General features: G+C 35.0%; 3 protein-coding genes across 3 annotated transcripts; 2 read left to right on the top strand and 1 right to left on the bottom strand.

Moving 5' to 3' along the window:
* Positions 1-278: 278 nt before the first annotated feature.
* LOC112788930 (putative pentatricopeptide repeat-containing protein At3g18840) lies at positions 279-2,763 on the bottom strand. Its single transcript, XM_025830611.3, has one exon. It carries the CDS (start codon positions 2,443-2,445, stop codon positions 451-453), a length of 1,995 nt encoding a protein of 664 aa, XP_025686396.1. The 5' UTR covers positions 2,446-2,763; the 3' UTR covers positions 279-450.
* A 258-nt stretch (positions 2,764-3,021) lies between these two features.
* LOC112788932 (plastid division protein PDV2) lies at positions 3,022-4,652 on the top strand. Its single transcript, XM_025830613.3, has 2 exons — positions 3,022-3,255; positions 3,800-4,652. The coding sequence occupies exons 1-2, from the start codon at positions 3,022-3,024 to the stop codon at positions 4,481-4,483; spliced, it is 918 nt and encodes a 305-aa protein (XP_025686398.1). The 3' UTR covers positions 4,484-4,652.
* Positions 4,653-5,787: 1,135 nt separating this feature from the next.
* On the top strand, positions 5,788-7,265 carry LOC112788935 (anaerobic nitrite reductase MHB1). The gene is made up of 4 exons (XM_025830616.3): positions 5,788-6,321; positions 6,541-6,655; positions 6,768-6,884; positions 6,972-7,265. The coding sequence occupies exons 1-4, from the start codon at positions 6,209-6,211 to the stop codon at positions 7,107-7,109; spliced, it is 483 nt and encodes a 160-aa protein (XP_025686401.1). The 5' UTR covers positions 5,788-6,208; the 3' UTR covers positions 7,110-7,265.
* The last annotated feature ends 12,350 nt before the right edge of the window (positions 7,266-19,615 follow it).

The following is a 19,615-nucleotide window of genomic DNA, read 5'->3' as shown; positions in this document are numbered from 1 at the left end:
CAAAAGCTAAGTGTACAAAAGCTCCAATCCAAAAGTAATAAACTCTGACATATCTGTCTCCATAAAAGTTTGCATGCTCCTTTGACGGTCAAACTTTAAATCATTTTGCTAACATATGATTCTATGTTGCTGTTTACATAGTTGCAAAGATTTCCTGTCACAGAATAAAATGATTTTTCTTAAAATACCTTGGACAATATGCAGTAAAGATGATATTGGCAATGAATTGAGATGCATATACGTGTAAAGACTGTATAATAAATTCATTTATGCAATGGTTTCTCCAACCGTGCCGCATTGAAATGTGATCATATGATCACAAAATGGAAAATTATGCCCTCTACAATATTACCGAGTTTGACAAATCTTCTGTTGGAAAATAGACTTCCAAAATAATATTTTAGCTACTAGTTCTGTGAATGGTAAATACAAATTTACATTCAAGCACAATCAAGTTGCATATATTGCATCTCCTTTTGTATGAGATGCATCACCAGAAGTGAATACATGAATACCATCTGCCACATATATCCAACTGCAACCAGCAACCTTCTTAGCCTCTTTTTCTCTCATTTTCTCTCTTATTCTTCCCTTCTCATCCCATTTCCCTTTGGCAGCATAAAGATTGGCCAATTGCACATACCGAGACCCATTATCGACATCAATCTTTAACAGTTTCTCTTCTGCCTGTTTGACAAGGTCTGTATTGTTGCTCATTTGACAAACATTAAGAAATGCACCCCAGATTGTAGCATCTATCTGTATAGGGATCTTCCTAATAAATTCTACTGCCTTTTCTAGTTGATTAGCCCTTCCATACATATCAACAATACATGCATAGTGGTAATTATCAGGCACTACATTGTACTCTTCTTCCATGGAAATGAAAATATTTTCTCCTAGTTCTACTAATCCCCGATGCCGACAAGCCGAAAGGAGTGCAACAAAAGTAATTGCATCAGGCTTGACACTTTTCTTCGACATCTCCTCAAAAAGCTGAATAGCTTTATTTTCAAGCCCATGGTGAGCATAACCAGCTATCATAATATTATACGAGATTGCATCTCTGTTGCTATTGTTAACTAGTCTAAAGATTTTTTCAGCATGCATAATATTCCCACATTTTGAGTACATATCAACCAAAGCACCCAGCAATTTCTCATCCATGAGGAATTTCATTCTCAAGATGTAAGCATGAATCTGCCTTCCCAAACTAAGGGCTGCTTGCATTGTACATGCGCCAAGCACGCGAATAATGATCATCGCTTGAGGAACTAGAGCTTTTGTAGATATATACTCTCTGAAGAGTTTGAAGACTGCCTCGCATTGTTGTGATTTGACATAACCTGAAAATAAAGCTGTCCAGGCAACATAACTTCTTTCTGTAAGTGAATTGAAGAGCCTTTGAGCTTCTATCATGTTACCTTGAGATGAGTAGCATGTAATCAATGAAGAAACTGCAAATGGATTCTCAATCCCAATTCCTGCATAGACTAACTCCGCATATCTAATATTCCCACACCTACAGTAGAGATCAACAATGCCACTGCTAATAAATTGATTTGAAATGCAACCATTTCTCAACACCCAAGCATGAACACAGTTGCCTAATTTCAAGCACTTTAAACCAGAGCAGGTACTCAAAACACTAGCCAAAGTGTGTTCATCGCAGCCGATACCATTTTCAATCATCTCGGCAAACAAGGCAAGTGCCTTCTCCATATAGCCATTCTGAGCATATCCTACAAGCAACGTATTCCAGGATACAATGTTATTTAATTCATGATTTTTCCAAAACAAATTCAAAGCCATGTCCATCTCTCGTTCCCTACAACAAGCTGCAATCATTGCATTCTTTGAAACCAAATCCACCATCCCATCACAACCACTAAACACGTTGCATGCTTCGTGAAAAGAACCACATTTAGAGTACATGTCAATAAGAGAGCTTGTTGCAAACTTGCTTGAATCATTTGCAGTTTTCACCATGTATGAATGTATTTGCTTCCCATGGTACCCCATGCCTAGCTTGGCAGTCAAGTTAAGCATGGTTGTCAAAGTGATCTCATCAATCCCAACCGTGTCGCGCGCAGATTGCATTGCAGCAAAGAAATCAAGTGCCTCGGTTTCATAACCATCAGCGCCGACATAAGCCGACAACATGGAATTGTAAGCAACCAAGTCCTTGTGGGAGGCAGAATCGAAAAGTGATCGTGCTCGAGGCAAATTGTGTGCTTTTATGTAGGCCATAATAATGGCATTCCAAGAGAATTCATTTCGTTGATGCATTCCATCGAACACTTTCTGTGCCTCTTGAACAAAGCCATGGTTCGAGTACCTGTGAATGAGTTGATTACAAGTAAAAATGCTTGATGCCAAACCAGATTTTATAGCAAGGACATGATCATGGTACACCAGAGCATCTCTCACTCTCAAATGCCTCATTGCCCAACAATCTGCATTGGAATTTCACACCTTTGGTTTTTGCTTATGACTAACTTTTCCTTGATAAAATTTCACCATAAGCTTTCCCATCCTTCTAACCTTCATATATCATCATTTAATGCACTATTCCTTGTATTAATTAATTATTATTGTTGTTATTATTTATTAATGGAAATACTTAAATTTTACCATGAATCTTTCCAATGCCTACAAATATTATTTACTGTAAAGCTAATTTTTTGGGGCAAAAATTCAACAATTACTTTCATAAATATTACCTCTTGGTAAAAAAGAAAGATATTGGAATTAATATTTTGTCTTTGGGAGAATTTTGAGAAAAGGGAAAAGTTGGATTCTGTTTCCAAATTGTATGACTGTTATGAAGCCAAGGCAAATTGGGCGAGTGAAGAGTGTGATCTTCACAATTCACAATCTTGCCACTCAGACAGCGACACAAGAACAGAGGAAAGAGAGTATTTTTGGCACTTTTCTTTTTTCTCCCCTTTGATTGAAACTTAGGTCACACTGTCACAGCCACAACTCAAAGAAAGAGAGAGAGAGAGAGAGAAAATAGAAATGGAAGAAGAGGGAATAGGGTTAGTGTTTGCCAGAGCTACAGAACTCAGATTGAAGATTAGCAATTGCATCCACACCGCCACCGCCACCGCCACCACATCTAACCACGCGCCTCCCACTCTCAATGGCCCGTCACCTTCCGCCGCCGACGACGATGATGACGAAGCTACTGATAGGCTTCTCAAAATTTGCGATGCTCTCGAAACCTTGGAGACCCAGCTTGCTTCCTTGCAGGTTACCCCACAAAACTCTTCTGTTAAAAATCGAATATTTTTCAATAGGGTTTCTGATTTGGGGTTTTTCAGTTGTGGTTACTAGTTGTAAGGGAGTCATGGTTCATTTATTAGAAACATGGGTTATCTTTGTTTCTTTCTTTGGATAAAGTTTCCTTTTTTGTTATTCTTTTTAATTGTCTGAGGAAGTTTGAGATTTTGAATTTGTTACAATGCTGCTAACTACAGTTTGTAAGATTAAAGGTAGCTATACCAGTTATACAAGTTTACCAGTTTAGGTACCCTAATCGAGTTTAGAAATTGAGTTTCAAGATTCAAGTTTATTATTCTAGGTTTACACTCTAGTTTGGAAGTTTTTTCATAAGGTGCTATGTAGATTATTGTTGAAGCTTATTGGTATGTTTGACTTATAATCTTGATATTGCTTTAGTCTTGGTGGTTATGTTTATGTAAGATTTTGTTGGTTGTCCTATTCTCTGGGAAAAGTGTTCTATGTATGGTTGATAAAATGTTTGGGAATCTTAATTTTTGTGTTCAATTTCCAGGTTCTACAACAACAGCAGCGATATGAAAGAGAAACTGCCTTGGCTGACATTGAGAGCAGTCGTAAGGTGTTAATCGATAAGCTGAAGGAGTACAAGGGTAAGGAATTGGATGTGATACATGAAGCTTCCATTTTTGCTAGCGAAACTGTCGAAACCAATAATGATCTGCTACTCCCTCCGTATCCAAGCCGCCCCCCATATTCCATGTCTCTGGACAAGGAGTATCTGTCGCAAATCCCTTCTGTGAATAAGTCCGGTCGCAATGGATTAATCACACTCGATCCAATGATTGAGGCAAAAAACAGCCTAGGTGATAAGGAGCAAAATCGTGCTGCAAATGAAGATAAAAGTTTAAGAAAAGGGTTGGGATATTTCATAACTTCTGCAGCCAAAACAATGCTTACAGTTGCTGGAGTGGTATCAATATTAAGTGTGTCTGGCTTTGGGCCTAATCTGGGGAAGTTAGGCGTCCGATTCAATGTACAAGACCGGCGTCAAAGAACAGAAGATGAGAATGAAAGATCTGCTGCCCAGAATGTGAAGCATAGATCAATTACTCAGTGTCCGCCTGGTAGAATTTTGGTGACGGAAAATGGGGAAGCTCGATGTCTTGTGAAAGAGAGAGTGGAAATTCCATTTTCGGCTGTTGCTTCAACACCTGATATAAACTATGGATGTGGTTAACCACATCACTTGTCCCTCTGTCTTTTGTTTCTGTTTCTTGTGGATATGCAACTTCATCAAAATAAAAAAAAAATTATGAAGTTAATCAAAGTTGGCTAGTGATGTCATGGTTTATGGTAGTTGAATTTAGGTAAATGAAGTTAATCAAAGTTGGCTCTTTCTTTCTTTCTTTTCTTTTGGTTGTGAGAAATTTTTGTTTATCTCAATTGTTTGATGGTGTTGAGCTCATCAGTAGTGATGCTTCAGTTGCATACATGACACATTTTGCTTACAATTGACAAAACCGATAGAACACAAATTCCTAAGTGATCACAGCTGGTTAGAATTGAGATAGTTCTGTCTTCCATCTTAGTTTGACTTGTGAGAGATGACTCTTGGCCAGGAAAAATGCTTGCTCTAGTCCCCTTTATATTAAAAGTTATGACTGAGTTAGGGACTTAATTGAAGAATGTTGTGGACACAGAAGTTGTATTTCTGAAATGCTAGCATAAATTAGTTCATCAAAGATGTTTAGTGGCTCAAGTGGCTTATAAAGTAAGGTGAATGCTATGGTGTCTATCACTTTGTACCTAAGTTACTAAAAGAGGTAAATAAATTATATTTAATAAATTTTATATGATTTATTTTTTATTTTAAATATTTTATTTTTTACTTTAAAAGGGAAGTTAGACAATTTAGGCACCATAACAAAGGCACCGGAGAACTCACCATAAAGTAATGGTGGATACTACAATGAAGATGGCATAATTGTCTTCATATGAGTATATTTCTTTTTGACCTTTGGATGATGGATTGTATGGTTAGATTTTGATATTTATAAAAGTGTTGTTTTTGTTTAAAGTGTGGCTAAATAAATAAACCACACTTTTAACCAAAGCATCTTCATGAGAAGATATTTTGCCATCTTCATTGTAGTATCCACCTAAAGTAATATCTACCAAGTACCAACTTCATTGATCCTCTACAGCTGTCATGTGTTTTCTACTCTCTTTTCCTGCTTTGCTGGGACACCCCTTCACTCTAACTTTTGTTCTTTCTGCCTCCTTAGCTTTATTTGCATTTGGAGTGAATTTTTTAAAATAAAATTATGTATATATCTCATCTATGATCACATCTAACCTTTTTGTATGCAAATGATTGATATTGGTTTCCATTTCTCAGTAAGAAAATAAATACTGACTCACTCACCTTAATCATCAGTAAAATTTAAGCCTTATAAGACTAGGTCAACTTGTCACATGAAATCATATATTTTAATTGAAAATTCAATAAAAAACAACTAACATGCAATCAAATTTGACCAGTTTCATGGGTCATTGCTTACGCAAGAAGAGAAGTACAAATTTCCAAAGTTTTGATTGCAAATGGGCACAATACAATGGTTCATTCAAAACCATGTCTTGTTTCTCTTGTAAGTTGGGGCTGCATACACTATAACAATAACAACTACAGCACCTAGTTTTCTGTGCCCCTAGTAATGCTACTTTAGTACTTTTCTTTATCAGATAAGAACAACAAAAGAATTAACTGAACAATCATATCTGACCAACAAAGCATGCCAATTAACCCAACTATACTGGAATGGCTCCCCATTGCAATGAAGAGCCAACTTCTTCTCCAAGTTACACTATATATAAACTTTACCAAACCAACAAGCTTCAACATCAAAGGTTCCCCTCAATCACTTCCATAACCTTTCACAAAACTCTTAACTACTAGAGAATCATGAGCACCCTGGAGGCAACAGCATTCACTGAAGAGCAAGAAGCTCTTGTGGTCAAGTCATGGAATGCTATGAAGAAGAATTCTGCTGAACTTGGTTTCAAGTTTTTCCTTAAGTAAGTCATTTGATAACTCCTTCAGCCTCTTCAAATTCTTATTATTTACAACATGTATTACTCAACTATAAGTTTAATTTTGATACACGGTAAAATATTTTACAATGTTATTCAATTATAGTCATTCTTTTTTACGACCATTTACATAGTTAATAGAGAAAAACACTTGACAGTATATTAAAGTTAAATTTATTAATGAATTGACCAAACTTTTTGTAGGATATTTGAGATTTCTCCATCAGCTCAGAAACTGTTTTCATTCTTGAAAGACTCAAAAGTTCCTTTGGAGCAGAATCCCAAGCTCAAGACACATGCCGTGACTGTATTTGTTATGGTAATAAGTTTAATTTGCAAGCTCCCTGCTTTGACTTTTGCCACCATTTGAATCCAAGAACAAATAATGTCCAATAGGTCACTACATCTTCTAATGTTTTGTGTTATTGCAGACGTGTGAATCAGCAGTTCAACTGCGAAAGGCTGGAAAAGTGACCGTGAGAGAATCAAACTTGAAAAAAATGGGTGCTACCCATTTCAGAGTTGGTGTTGTAGATGCACATTTTGAGGTAAATAACATAACTTTGAATGTAATAACATCATTGCTCATCTCATATTTACTAAGACTCTGTTATATGCATTTTATGTTTGAAAAGGTGACAAAGTTTGCACTGTTGGAAACAATAAAAGAAGCAGTGCCTGAAATGTGGTCACCAGCCATGAAGGAAGCATGGAGTGAAGCTTATGATCAGCTTGTTGGTGCCATCAAATCTGAGATGAAACCTTCTGCTTAATTAATTAATCAATTCCCTTAGCTTTAATTGAATAAAAATGAAATCATAGTGCCCTCTTTGTACATTAAAGCATTGAGTGCTTTGGTGCGTTAAATTGTACTTTATATTGTTGCGGGTTGATACTTACGGATTTAATAAATAATATTATTTGAATTATGCTACATGACCAACAATAAATAATTTATATCTATATTTATAAATTATTTTTATTCAGTATTTAATCAACATTTTACATTTATATTTATAAAAATTTTAAACATAAAAAATATATAATTTAATATTTATAGATTTAATAAATAATTTGACTGATATGATGATTCCACGTGCACCACCAATACAGAGCATTTTTATAATGAAAATTGTTATCTTCTATTGCTAGATTATAAATTATAAATTGGAAACGTATTATATTGTCTCACTCGAGGAAGCTGAGTTTTATTTTATTTTATTTTTTCCGATCTCAATAACTTTAATATGGAGATAAACCTTAAATATGTATTTGATTCCCTTCATATATCCAACTTATCAATATTATTGGTCTAATTCTTTCATGTGGTTCTAGCTAGCTAGGAGATTATTATTATTATTGTTCCTACATAAACAGCCGATTTTAAGATATAGTTCGTCTTGTTTAACGCTTGAACTCTTTTTTTTTTTTTTGGAGTGAATGAATTATGCATCGGTTCTTAAATTAAAAAATGAATAAAATAATAAAAATAATATTCAAAATGAATGACGTATCTCTTTTTATTAAATCTTATTGTATTTATAAAATTGTTGTTTTTGTTGATTATTATTGGCATTTTTGAAACTGTTTAAACAGTTTTAGTTAATTATCTGATAACTGCATCTTAATAACTCGTTTGTGTGTGTTTAAAGAGATTTACCAAAAAAATTGTGTTAATTTAAATTGGCACGTGGTTATTTAATTTTGTTTGCATTTTGAATTCATAGGTTTTTTTTAAACTGAGTTATGACTAACGGATTAATTATTATTATTATTATTATTATTATTATTATTATTAGTGCACAATTAATATAAGCTTGGAAAAAAGAGTACACCTAACTATGCATAATTGTATTTCCTTTAGCATGTTAGAATAAAAACTTGACCATATTAACTTTTTTTTAACCTCAAACAAATTAAAGTGCTCTTGCATGGAGTTGATAAATGTTTATTGGTTGCTTAATTATAGATATTTTAATTTGTTCTCCTGGGCTATTGCCTTTTCTAAATCAATAGGAGATGGGAAAAGTGATGAGATAATAATAAACTAATTGAAAAATAAAAGATATAAATTATAAAGAATAAAATTAAAGTAAATGGACAAATTCTTAAACCAATTGCTAGCCACATGTCCACCTTTGTTTTCAAAAATATATTTTTTAAGTAAATACTCTTTTTCATTTCTAACTATTTTTAATTTAGTAGTTATCGATCATTAAAATAACTTATTTAAACGACAATATAAATAGTAATTTATTAATATATCAAGGATTCATTTAGAATAATAATGACTGCTAAGTTAATTATTTAAATGGTTGAGAATTAATTAAAAATTGTTAAATTATAAAAAAAATATTTTATCTTTTAAACAAATGATAAAGAATTGTTTTAATATTTTTTTTAATTTTTAACTATTTTTAGTATTAAATGTGCACATTAAAATTAAAGTGACACATATATAATGGGTTATTGATAAAAAAAAAATTCTAATATTGTATGTCTATTAAATAATAAATTCTTTAGTCTTTTAAATACGCAATAGTAGAATATTGAATATATTTATTGAATATTATTATAATTTTTTAGTGTTTCATTTTTATTCTTTAATTAAGAGAGGTAATAGTATTTATTTTTTCACAATATATCGATTAAATACATACTTAAATATACCTTCTTATAATTAACAACAGTAATATATAGAATGAAGTAGGAGGAGTACGTACTCTTTTAAATTATTTTGTTTGGATTTTTTTTTAAAATAGAATTCTTATCCCATTTCATAGCCATTTAAAATACATTCTCTCTTGTATTTTTTGAATTCTGATTGATTCTCCCACGATTTTAAAAATCAATGTCTGATGCTCATGAACGTGCTTACAATCTAAAGGTAAAATTCACGGACAAAAGATGTTTTGGAGTAAGACACCACGCAAATGTATCACACGTTTTCAACACATTTGCCAATGCTGTGGCAATGGCTTTGAAATTGAAGCATCAAGAACTCAGCACTCGTGTGAGGTATCGTTCGTTTCTTTTCAGTTCGCTGTTTTTCTTTCTAAAACTAAGCAAATCTAATTAATTTTCTGTTTTGCACTAGTAAATTGGCTTTAACAATAAAAGGAGGACACCGCAGTTGAGATTTTTGCTGAAAAAGAATTTTAAAAAAAAAATTTATAGTTGGAGTACATCTAAATAGCTTATATGATTCGCTATACCTAATACACAAAATTTTCTTATTTTATACGACCTTTTTGGGTGGTTTTAATACTATAGTGAGCTTCGATGAGAAAGAAAGATTAAAATCTTTATCTATTTATGAATGTGTGAATTTTATTAATGGTGGTAGACTAAAGGACTTGGATATGATTGGAAGAAAGTTCACATAGATTAATAAGCAACGAGAGCAGGATCAGATCAAGCAGGACTTGGATGCCTCGCGGTCTCGACTTGTAGAAAATGGTTCAGATCACGCGACCAATCCTCCTTGATACAAATCTGGCCATAAAAAAATCTAAATGAAAGTTTAAGTTTCACGAAAGGTGTGGTGTGATTTAGTAGAAATTCGAGTAATTATGACTGAAATTGGAAAGAAATGGGTGGATGGCTAAACAATGTTTGTTTTAGCTCAAAAATTAAAGCATTGTAGGCACCGTATTATTCAATGGCAGCAACAGAACAAATTTAATTCAAAGAAGGACATTGATGAATTCACATTTCAGTTTGAATTTTTCAGAGAGGAGGATATTATAGGGAGAGAACAAATTGAAGTCATAAACTTGAGGGTGTTTACTTTAGGAAGAAAAGGTACTAGAAGAAAATTTTTTGTGTAAAGTGGCTAAAAGAAGGGAACAAAAATACAAATTTTTTCACCAATCATTCCAATCCAGAATCCGAAAAAATAAAATTTATTAGAAACTGGAAAAGAATGATAGTACATATGCTATCACCGGTGAGAAAATTGCACAAGTAGCTGAAAGATACTTCAAGGATATCTTCAAATCGATTGACCAAGCTAATTCAACACATGCATTCGAAGATTTTGAAACCAAAGTTTCAGCAACCATGAATAGAAATTTAACTAGATCGGTCAATTTTGATGAGGTAAAACGTGCGGTCTTTAGTATTCACCCCAGAGCGTTTCAATTCTATTGGAGTTTAGTAGGAGAAGATGTTTTTAAGACTGTTTGCAGTTTTTTGTCAATGATAGACTATTCAAGAGCTTCAACTATACACAAATCTGTCTCATTCCCAAAATTTCTTATGCAAAGGATATGACACAGGTTAGACCCATCAGCCTTTTTTCAGTTGTGTATAAGATTATTTCTAAAATACTAGTCCATCAGCTATAGAAATTAATGACTTCAGTAATCAGCCCTAATCAGAGTGCCTTTATTAAGGGTAGATTGGTTTCAGACAATGTTCTAGTCGCTCATGAATGTATGCACTATCTAAAGACAAAGAAGAGGGACATATCGACTGAAAGGGCTATTAAATTGGATACGAGCAAAGCCTATGATCGTGTTGAGTGACATTTTCTTTGGTTTATTTTGGAGAAACTGAGATTTGAATCTAGGTGGATTGGTTGGATATAGGAGGTGGTGACTACAGTTTCTTACTATGTCGTTGTTGAAGGACAACCTTTTGGTTTTTTAAACCAAATAGAGATATCCGTCAAGGAGATCCTCTACCTCCCTATCTTTTTTTTTCTGTGCAGAAAGATGATCCTTTTTGCTAAATATGACAGAGCAAAATGGTCTCATTGAAGGTATTCATATCAATTGAAGATGTCATACTGTTAATAATTTATTATTTGCGGATGACTCAATCCTTTTTTACAAAGCGTCAAAACACAGTTGTGAACATATTAGAAGTCTTCTTCAGTCATATGAGGGGTTCAATGGCCAAAAAATTAATTTGCATAAATCACTCTATTCTTTAGTAATAATACTCCTCCTACTGCTCAATTACTACTGGCTCGAAAATTGAAAATTGCTCGTATTGGTACACAGGATAAATATTTGGGTCTTCCATCTACAGTCCAAAAATTAAAAAAGGCCACCTTCGGAGAAATTAAGGACAAGGTGAGGAATTGAGTTCAAAGGTGAAAAAGGAAACTTTTCTCCTCCGTAGGTAGACATGTTCTAATCAAAATTGTAGGAGAGGCTATCTTAATTTATTCATTATCATGTTTCCATCTTCCTGTCACTTTAATTAGAGAGATTCACAACATACTCTCCTAATTTTAGTGGGGTCAAAAAGGTATAGAGCAAAAAATGGTACGAGTTAATTGGGATACTATGACAAGACCGAAATTGAAAGGTGGACTAGGTTTTAAGGATCTAGGGGTTCAGAGTTTGGTGCTGCTAGCAAAACAATGTTGAAAAGTTGTCTCTCAACCACAATCACTCATTCACTCATATCTAGGTTCCTTAAAGGTAAATATTTTTGATACAGATCTATAATGAATGCAGATATTAGAGCAGTACCTTCGTGGGGGTGGCATAGCATATTGGAAGGGCGTAAGGTTGTTGAAAATGGGCTGGTTTGACGAGTTAGTGATAGGTCCATGACGATTGGATTTTTGATGGTATAGAATTTCACAAATGAATTCTCGTTGCAAGTATAGTTTCTAAACCAAGCAATAATCCTTTCATACAAAAAGTTGTTTGTCACTAAAACAAACCCCTAAATTTATAAACCGAAGTATTGAACCTCGGGTCGTTCTCCCTAGGAATTACAATAGAGTGTCTTGTTATTGGTTGTGAGTTATTTTGGGGTTTTGGATAAGAAGCATGAAAAGTAAATGGCAAAGAAATAAACTAACAACTAACAAAGCTCTTGGTAGGATATGAGAACTAGAAGTCCTATCCTAGTTATCTTCCTCAATTGCGATGAGAATTGTTCATTGCTACCACTTAGTTAACCCTTACTAAATAAAGGAAAGTCAAGTGGATGAATTGACTTGAGCCACAAGTCCTAGCCAACTCCCAAGGAAAGACTAGCTTTAGTGCACTCCAAACCAATTAGCAATCTCTCCAATACCAATCAACAAAGGAATTAGATAACTCAAGTGTCACTAATTACTCTACCTAGGCCAAGAGGAACAAAATCTATACTAAAACTAAAAGAGGCATTTCAACAAACACATAAAAGGCAATAAAAGTAAACAACATAAATTGCAAGAATTAAAGAGAGATCTAACTACAAAGGCAAGAGATCAACAATAGAAAAGTAAAGAAGAACAATTATTATGAATTACCTCTTATTGAATTGAAAGAAAATGGAAGGAACAATAGTAGATCTACAACAAAGCATAAGAACAACATAAAGGAAATTATAATAAAAGAATGGAAGAAGAAGGAATGTAACAACAAGGAATTGAGAAGATAGAAGTAGAAGAAAGCAAAGATTAAAACCTAGATCTAAGAACTAATCCTAATCCTAATCCTAATTCTAGAGAGAAGTGAGAGCTTCTCTCTCTAGAAACTACATCTAAAACTTAACTATGCTAAAACTAAACTAATGGTAACTAACATGTGTTTCCCTCTTCACTCCTTGGGTTAAATAGCATTAGAAATGAGTTGGATTGGACCCACAAGGCTTGTAAATTCGCTAGCCACGAGTTTGCATGAAGTGATCACGTGCACCAACGGCGCGTGCGCGTACAGGGCGCGTACGCGTCCTTATATGTATAGTAACGATGGCAAATCTTATATCGTTTCGAAGCCCCGGATGTTAGCTTTCTAACCCAACTGAAACCGCATCATTTGGACCTCTGTAGCTCAAGTTATGGTCATTTAAGTGCGAAGAGGTCGGCTTGACAGCTTTCCGGTTCTTTCATTTCTTCATGAGTTCTCCAACTTTTCATGCTTCTTTCTTCATTCCCTTGATCCAATCTTTGCCTCCTAAACCTTAAATCACTTAACAAACATATCAAGGCATCTAATGGAATCAAGGTGAATTAAATTTATTCATTTTAAGACCTAAAAAGTATGTTTTCACTCTTAAGCACAATTGAAGGGAGAAGTTATAAAACCATGCTATTCCATTGAATAAATATGGGTAAAAGGTTATAAAATCCCCTAAATTAAGCACAAGATAAACCGTCAAATTGGGGTTTGTCAACCTCCCCACACTTAAACCAAGCATGTCCTCATGCTTAAACCAAGAGAAAGCAAAGGGATCAACATTTATTCAATGAAAACTAACTAAATGCAATCTACCTATATGCAACTATCTACATGAATGCAATTGCTTGGTCAAAATAAATTAATTCCCAAGAAGCATATATAAGCACAAGGGCAAAAGGTATTAACAACCATGCCAAACCACAATTGAATTGAGCTATTAAATATTTTTACAAACTTGCATGAAAGGAGATGATCATTGGTGGAAACATGTAATTGAGCATCAAACCCTCACCGGATGTATTTGCACTCTATTCACTCAAGTGTTTAGGGTTGATTCACTCAATTCTCTCCTAATCATGCTTTCTAAGATTTGTTTTTCTTCTAACAATCGACATATATTTCATGCATGCATACAAGTATCATGAGGTCTTTTCTTTAGGTTGTATTGGGGCTAGGGTCAAGGTATGATGCATATTTGGTTAAGTGAGTTTGAAATTTGAATCTTTGATAAGCTTAAACTTCCCACCTAGCCTATGACATCCTATACAATTAAGTTCTAACCTAACTATCCATTCTTCACTTTTTCACATACTCATGCATTTTCTTTTCATTTCACAACACTTATGCATTGATCTTTATTGAGCTTCACTTTTGCTTTGGGGCATTTTGTCCCCTTTTTATTTCTTTCTTTTTCTTCTTTTTCTTTCTTTTTCTATATTTTTTTTCTTTTCCATACTATTTTTTTTCTTTTTTTTTCTTTTGTTTTTCTCATTTTTTTTCTTTCTATATACAAGAATCTCAATGCATAAGGTTTTACATTTGATCAATACATGAGTATGTATCCAATTTCCAATATTTTCAATAACAATACAAAATTACCCTTTTATTCACCCAATGTCCCAAGGTTCCCACACTTGAATGATATTCACACACTCTAGCCTAAGCTAATCAAAGATCCAAATTAAGGACTTGTATTGTTTTTCGCTTTAGGCTTGTAATGTGCTAAAATTAAGAACAAAGTGGGTTAATCGTAGGCTCAAATTTGGCTAACAATGGAAGATAAAAGGTAAGGCTTTTTGGGTAAGTGAGCTAAATGAAATGATGGCCTCAATCATATAAATGCATGAATACACAAAATAATGGACATAAAGAATCAAACAAATCAAAGATTACATTCATAGAAAGAGAATAATGCACACAAGAAGGAAAATAAGTGGTTATAAGATGTAACCACACCATTAGGCTCAAAACTCATTTGCTTGTGTTCTTAGCTTAAAAACATGATCCACAAGATATATAATTCAAGCAAGTTCTATGAAGAGTTTTCACTCAAATCAATTGAGGTGCCCTATACATAGAAATCTTGAAAATTTTCATTATTTTGACTAAGCTTATTGTGTATATATATGCAAAAAATAAGAAAATGCAACAAAAATCCTAAAATCTTAAAATAAAATGCAAAAGTGTTGGGATTAGAAATTTGTCACCCAAAATTGTCGACCGGTCGGACGACCTCCCCACACTTAAAAGTTTGCACCGTCCTCGGTGCACTCAAAGATGAGCAAGGGGGTACGGCGACTCTCCGGGTTGCTACGTGTTCTTAGTTTTGCTTCCGTTATTGCTTGTGGTGCATTCATCATGAAAGACAAAAATATAACACCGTAAGAGGAGAAGATATAAAAGCAAGGAAGCATACATTGTTGGAATGAGGTAAATCACTAGAAATGAGTGAGTGAATTAGCGTGACATTGATGACAAGTAGGTGTATGAATTCTAAATTGCGCGGTTTAGAACACACATTAGCATAAAAGCTATGTCACAAAAGAAGCATACACTTTACTCATTCTAGTATGCTTGAGATGCTCTAAGTGAACTTGTAAGGTAAGACAAGCATTAAAGAAGCATGAAAGCATTCAAGTCAAACACATAGGGATGCATATGATCATGAAATACCATGCATTAAGGTAAATGCACAACATCATCCATCATCAAGAGGTTGCCTAATCACAAAATAAGGCTCAAATCACATGGTGGCCAAATCATGTAATTCAAGAAGAGTTACAAGCTCGAAGGCAATTCTCATCACTTGGTATTTTTCAAAAGATAAGCATGAAAAACTCAAAACCAAGTAGCAAAATATAACCTCAATCATAGAATCCAACAAAGATGATCTAAAAGCATTCATGCTAAAATAGCATTTAGGCAATAAGAGGCAACAAGGTGTAGTAAACAAAGTCAATAATCCAACACTTATAATGAAAAGAGAGAAAATAAAATGAAAACTAACTAATTAACCAACTAAAATAAATGGTTATCCATGGTGTTTGGAAGTGTTGAATGAGGGATTGGAGGAGGGAAGAAGAAAGGAGAAGGAAAAGAAATGGAAAGAGGAAAAGAAAAGAAATGGATGGAAGAAAGGGCATCCACGCGCACGCACGCATGGCGCGCGCGCGTCGATGGCTTATTTCGAGAGTGGCGCGTACGCATCATGTGCGCAAGCGCGCAAATAGGTTTGTGCCTCAGGCCCAATTTCCGCACAGTGCAGGCCTAACTCTCGGGTCAAGGTATGGAAGGTGGAACTTCTCAATCCACGCGTACGCGTGCATGGCGCGCTCGCGTGGATGGTCCAAAACGCTTTATGCACGCGTACGCACGCAGTGCGTGTACACGTGGATGGTGCTCTGTTTTTCAAAATTTTTCTATGTTTTTACACCAATCTAAGCATTCCAAACCTCCAAACAGCTACCAAAACACCATAAAACCTTATTTAACATATTAAACTACCAAATATACTCAACTAACTAAACAAATCATGAAATTAGACTAATTCTACCAAATATTTACAAAAGAGAAAATGAAAAGAAGTTACCATGGTGGGTCGTCTCCCACCTAGCACTTTTGTTTATTGTCCTTAAGTTGGACTTATGGGGAGCTTCTCTCAAGGTGGCTTGTGCTTGTACTCATCTTGGAACTTCCACCAATGCTTGGACTTCCAATAAGCTCCATCATTCAAGATTAATATCTCCAAGCTTTGATGGAGTTCTTCACAAACCATGGGCTCCCAATGTTGATCCTCATGTGTTCCCGGATCCCATATTTTGTCTTCACACCCATCTCCAAGTTGATTATCATTAATCCATGTGGGTGGTGAGCAAGGTGAATTCTCAACAAAGTGACCAAACATCCTTCTAGACCCATGTACTCTAGTTATACACCAATCTTTGCTATCAAGCTTTGGACATGTGACCATAGTGAACCTAGAATGATGCTTCCAACCACTAACCATCTCCTTTTTACTCTTAAAGCCACAAATATATCTAAGTTGACCATCCGTTTCAAGCAAACCATATTCAATGGGGATAATAAAGCTTGAGTATAAGGAATTTACCCACTTGAATGAGAGAATGGATGGTGGTGGCTTGGGGAGAGGTATCTCCAATGTGCTTGCAAGCTCTACTCCCTTGTTTTCATCCTTGATTGCCTCCACCTCCTCATAAACTTCTTCATTCTCAATCCTTTGTTCATCAACTTCATCTAACTCTTCTCCATCACTCAAGTCATAAATGGGAGGACGAGAGAAATCTACCTCCATATCACTTTCAAATTCATTGGGAGAATGTTCTTCAAATTCAAAGGATTCTTCGCCAAGAAGATTGGATGCATGATCTTCATCACCAAGGGAACTCAATTCTTGCTTCATTCTCTCCAAGTCTTCATATAGAATATGCCTTGGAGGTTGTGCACATTCCTCCTCAACATCAACTTCAATCTTCTTGGAGGGGTTTTCTATAACTCTAGGTTCCCATGGAAGTTCCGCATCTCCTAAGTCTTCAACCACTTATTCCTTTTCTTCAATGGTCATAGGTTCCTCCAATTGTTCTAACACAAAGTAGCATTCCTCCTTTTCCACCGACGTTTCCAATCTCTTCTTTAAGCTATGCTCCTCTTTAGATTCTCCACATGTAGCTATGGGAGTTTCTTGAGTGTCCAAAAGTTGGGATGCTAGCCGGTTTACCACCTCATCCAAGGCGGTCATGAATTGTTGCACATCCCTTGTCATCTCCTCTTGTCCTTGAAGAAGAACACCGAGGGTTTCATCCATTAGAGATTGGGGTGGGTGGGAGGGTTCATCATTTTGGAGAAAGGGTTCATTATAGGAAGGTGGTTCTTCTTGGTAAGGTGGTGGTGTGTATTGAGGTGGTTCTTGGGAGTAGTAATCCTGGAATTGTGGTTCCATGTATGGCTCATGTGGTTCAAAAGTTGGTTGGTGTGATGGATAAGGATCATGGTCATAGGGAGGTGTTTGTTGAAAATAGGCTTGTGAGTGTGGTTGAGGTTCATGTTGAGGATATGACTCGTAGGCATATGGTGGTGGTTCTTGAAAGTCACAAGGAGATTCACCATAGCCATTTGATTGGTATGCATCATGGAATGGCTCTTCTTCATAGTTCATTGGTGGAGGTTGTTGCCAAGAAGATTGATCATATGCATATGGCTCCTCCCACCTTTGGTTGTCCCATCCTTGATACATATCTCCATTATAGTCCTCATCACCTACAACATAGTTGTAATCACACTCATAGCCAAAATGAGAATTCATAATGGAAAGAGAAAATAAGGAACAAAAACTAATAAGAAATAATGAAACAAAATACTAAGACTAGCAAAAACTAGCAAGCAATCCAAAAATCAAGCTATTCACAATATTCACATATATACAATAACCAATAACACAACACCATTGCAATTCCACGGCAACGGCGCCATTTTGACGATTGGATTTTTGATGGTATAGAATTTCACAAATGAATTCTCATTGCAAGTATAGTTTCTAAACCAAGCAATAATCCTTTCATACAAAAAGTTGTTTGTCACTAAAACAAACCCCTAAATTTATAAACCAAAGTATTGAACCTCGGGTCGTTCTCCCTAGGAATTACAATAGAGTGTCTTGTTATTGGTTGTGAGTTATTTTGGGGTTTTGGATAAGAAGCATGAAAAGTAAATGGCAAAGAAATAAACTAACAACTAACAAAGCTCTTGGTAGGATATGAGAACTAGAAGTCCTATCCTAGTTATCTTCCTCAATTGCGATGAGAATTGTTCATTGCTACCACTTAGTTAACCCTTACTAAATAAAGGAAAGTCAAGTGGATGAATTGACTTGAGCCACAAGTCCTAGCCAACTCCCAAGGAAAGACTAGCTTTAGTGCACTCCAAACCAATTAGCAATCTCTCCAATTACCAATCAACAAAGGAATTAGATAACTCAAGTGTCACTAATTACTCTACCTAGGCCAAGAGGAACAAAATCTATACTAAAACTAAAAGAGGCATTTCAACAAACACATAAAAGGCAATAAAAGTAAACAACATAAATTGCAAGAATTAAAGAGAGATCTAACTACAAAGGCAAGAGATCAACAATAGAAAAGTAAAGAAGAACAATTATTATGAATTACCTCTTATTGAATTGAAAGAAAATGGAAGGAACAATAGTAGATCTACAACAAAGCATAAGAACAACATAAAGGAAATTACAATAAAAGAATGGAAGAAGAAGGAATGTAACAACAAGGAATTGAGAAGATAGAAGTAGAAGAAAGCAAAGATTAAAACCTAGATCTAAGAACTAATCCTAATCCTAATCCTAATTCTAGAGAGAAGTGAGAGCTTCTCTCTCTAGAAACTACTTCTAAAACTTAACTATGCTAAAAATAAACTAATGGTAACTAACATGTGTTTCCCTCTTCACTCCTTGGGTTAAATAGCATTAGAAATGAGTTGGATTGGGCCCACAAGGCTTGTAAATTCGCTAGCCACGAGTTTGCATGAAGTGATCACGTGCACCAACGGCGCGTGCGCGTACAGGGCGCGTACGCGTCCTTATATGTATAGCAACTATGGCAAATCTTATATCGTTTCGAAGCCCCGGATGTTAGCTTTCTAACCCAACTGGAACCGCATCATTTGGACCTCTGTAGCTCAAGTTATGGTCGTTTAAGTGCGAAGAGGTCGGCTTGACAGCTTTCCGGTTCTTTCATTTCTTCATGAGTTCTCCAACTTTTCATGCTTCTTTCTTCATTCCCTTGATCCAATCTTTGCCTCCTAAACCTTAAATCACTTAACAAACATATCAAGGCATCTAA

This window comes from Arachis hypogaea, chromosome 3 (assembly GCF_003086295.3).
Source record: "Arachis hypogaea cultivar Tifrunner chromosome 3, arahy.Tifrunner.gnm2.J5K5, whole genome shotgun sequence".
Lineage (NCBI taxonomy): Eukaryota > Viridiplantae > Streptophyta > Magnoliopsida > Fabales > Fabaceae > Arachis > Arachis hypogaea.
The sequence above is the reverse complement of the archived record's forward strand: the minus strand, read 5'-3'. Positions and strand labels throughout refer to the sequence as shown.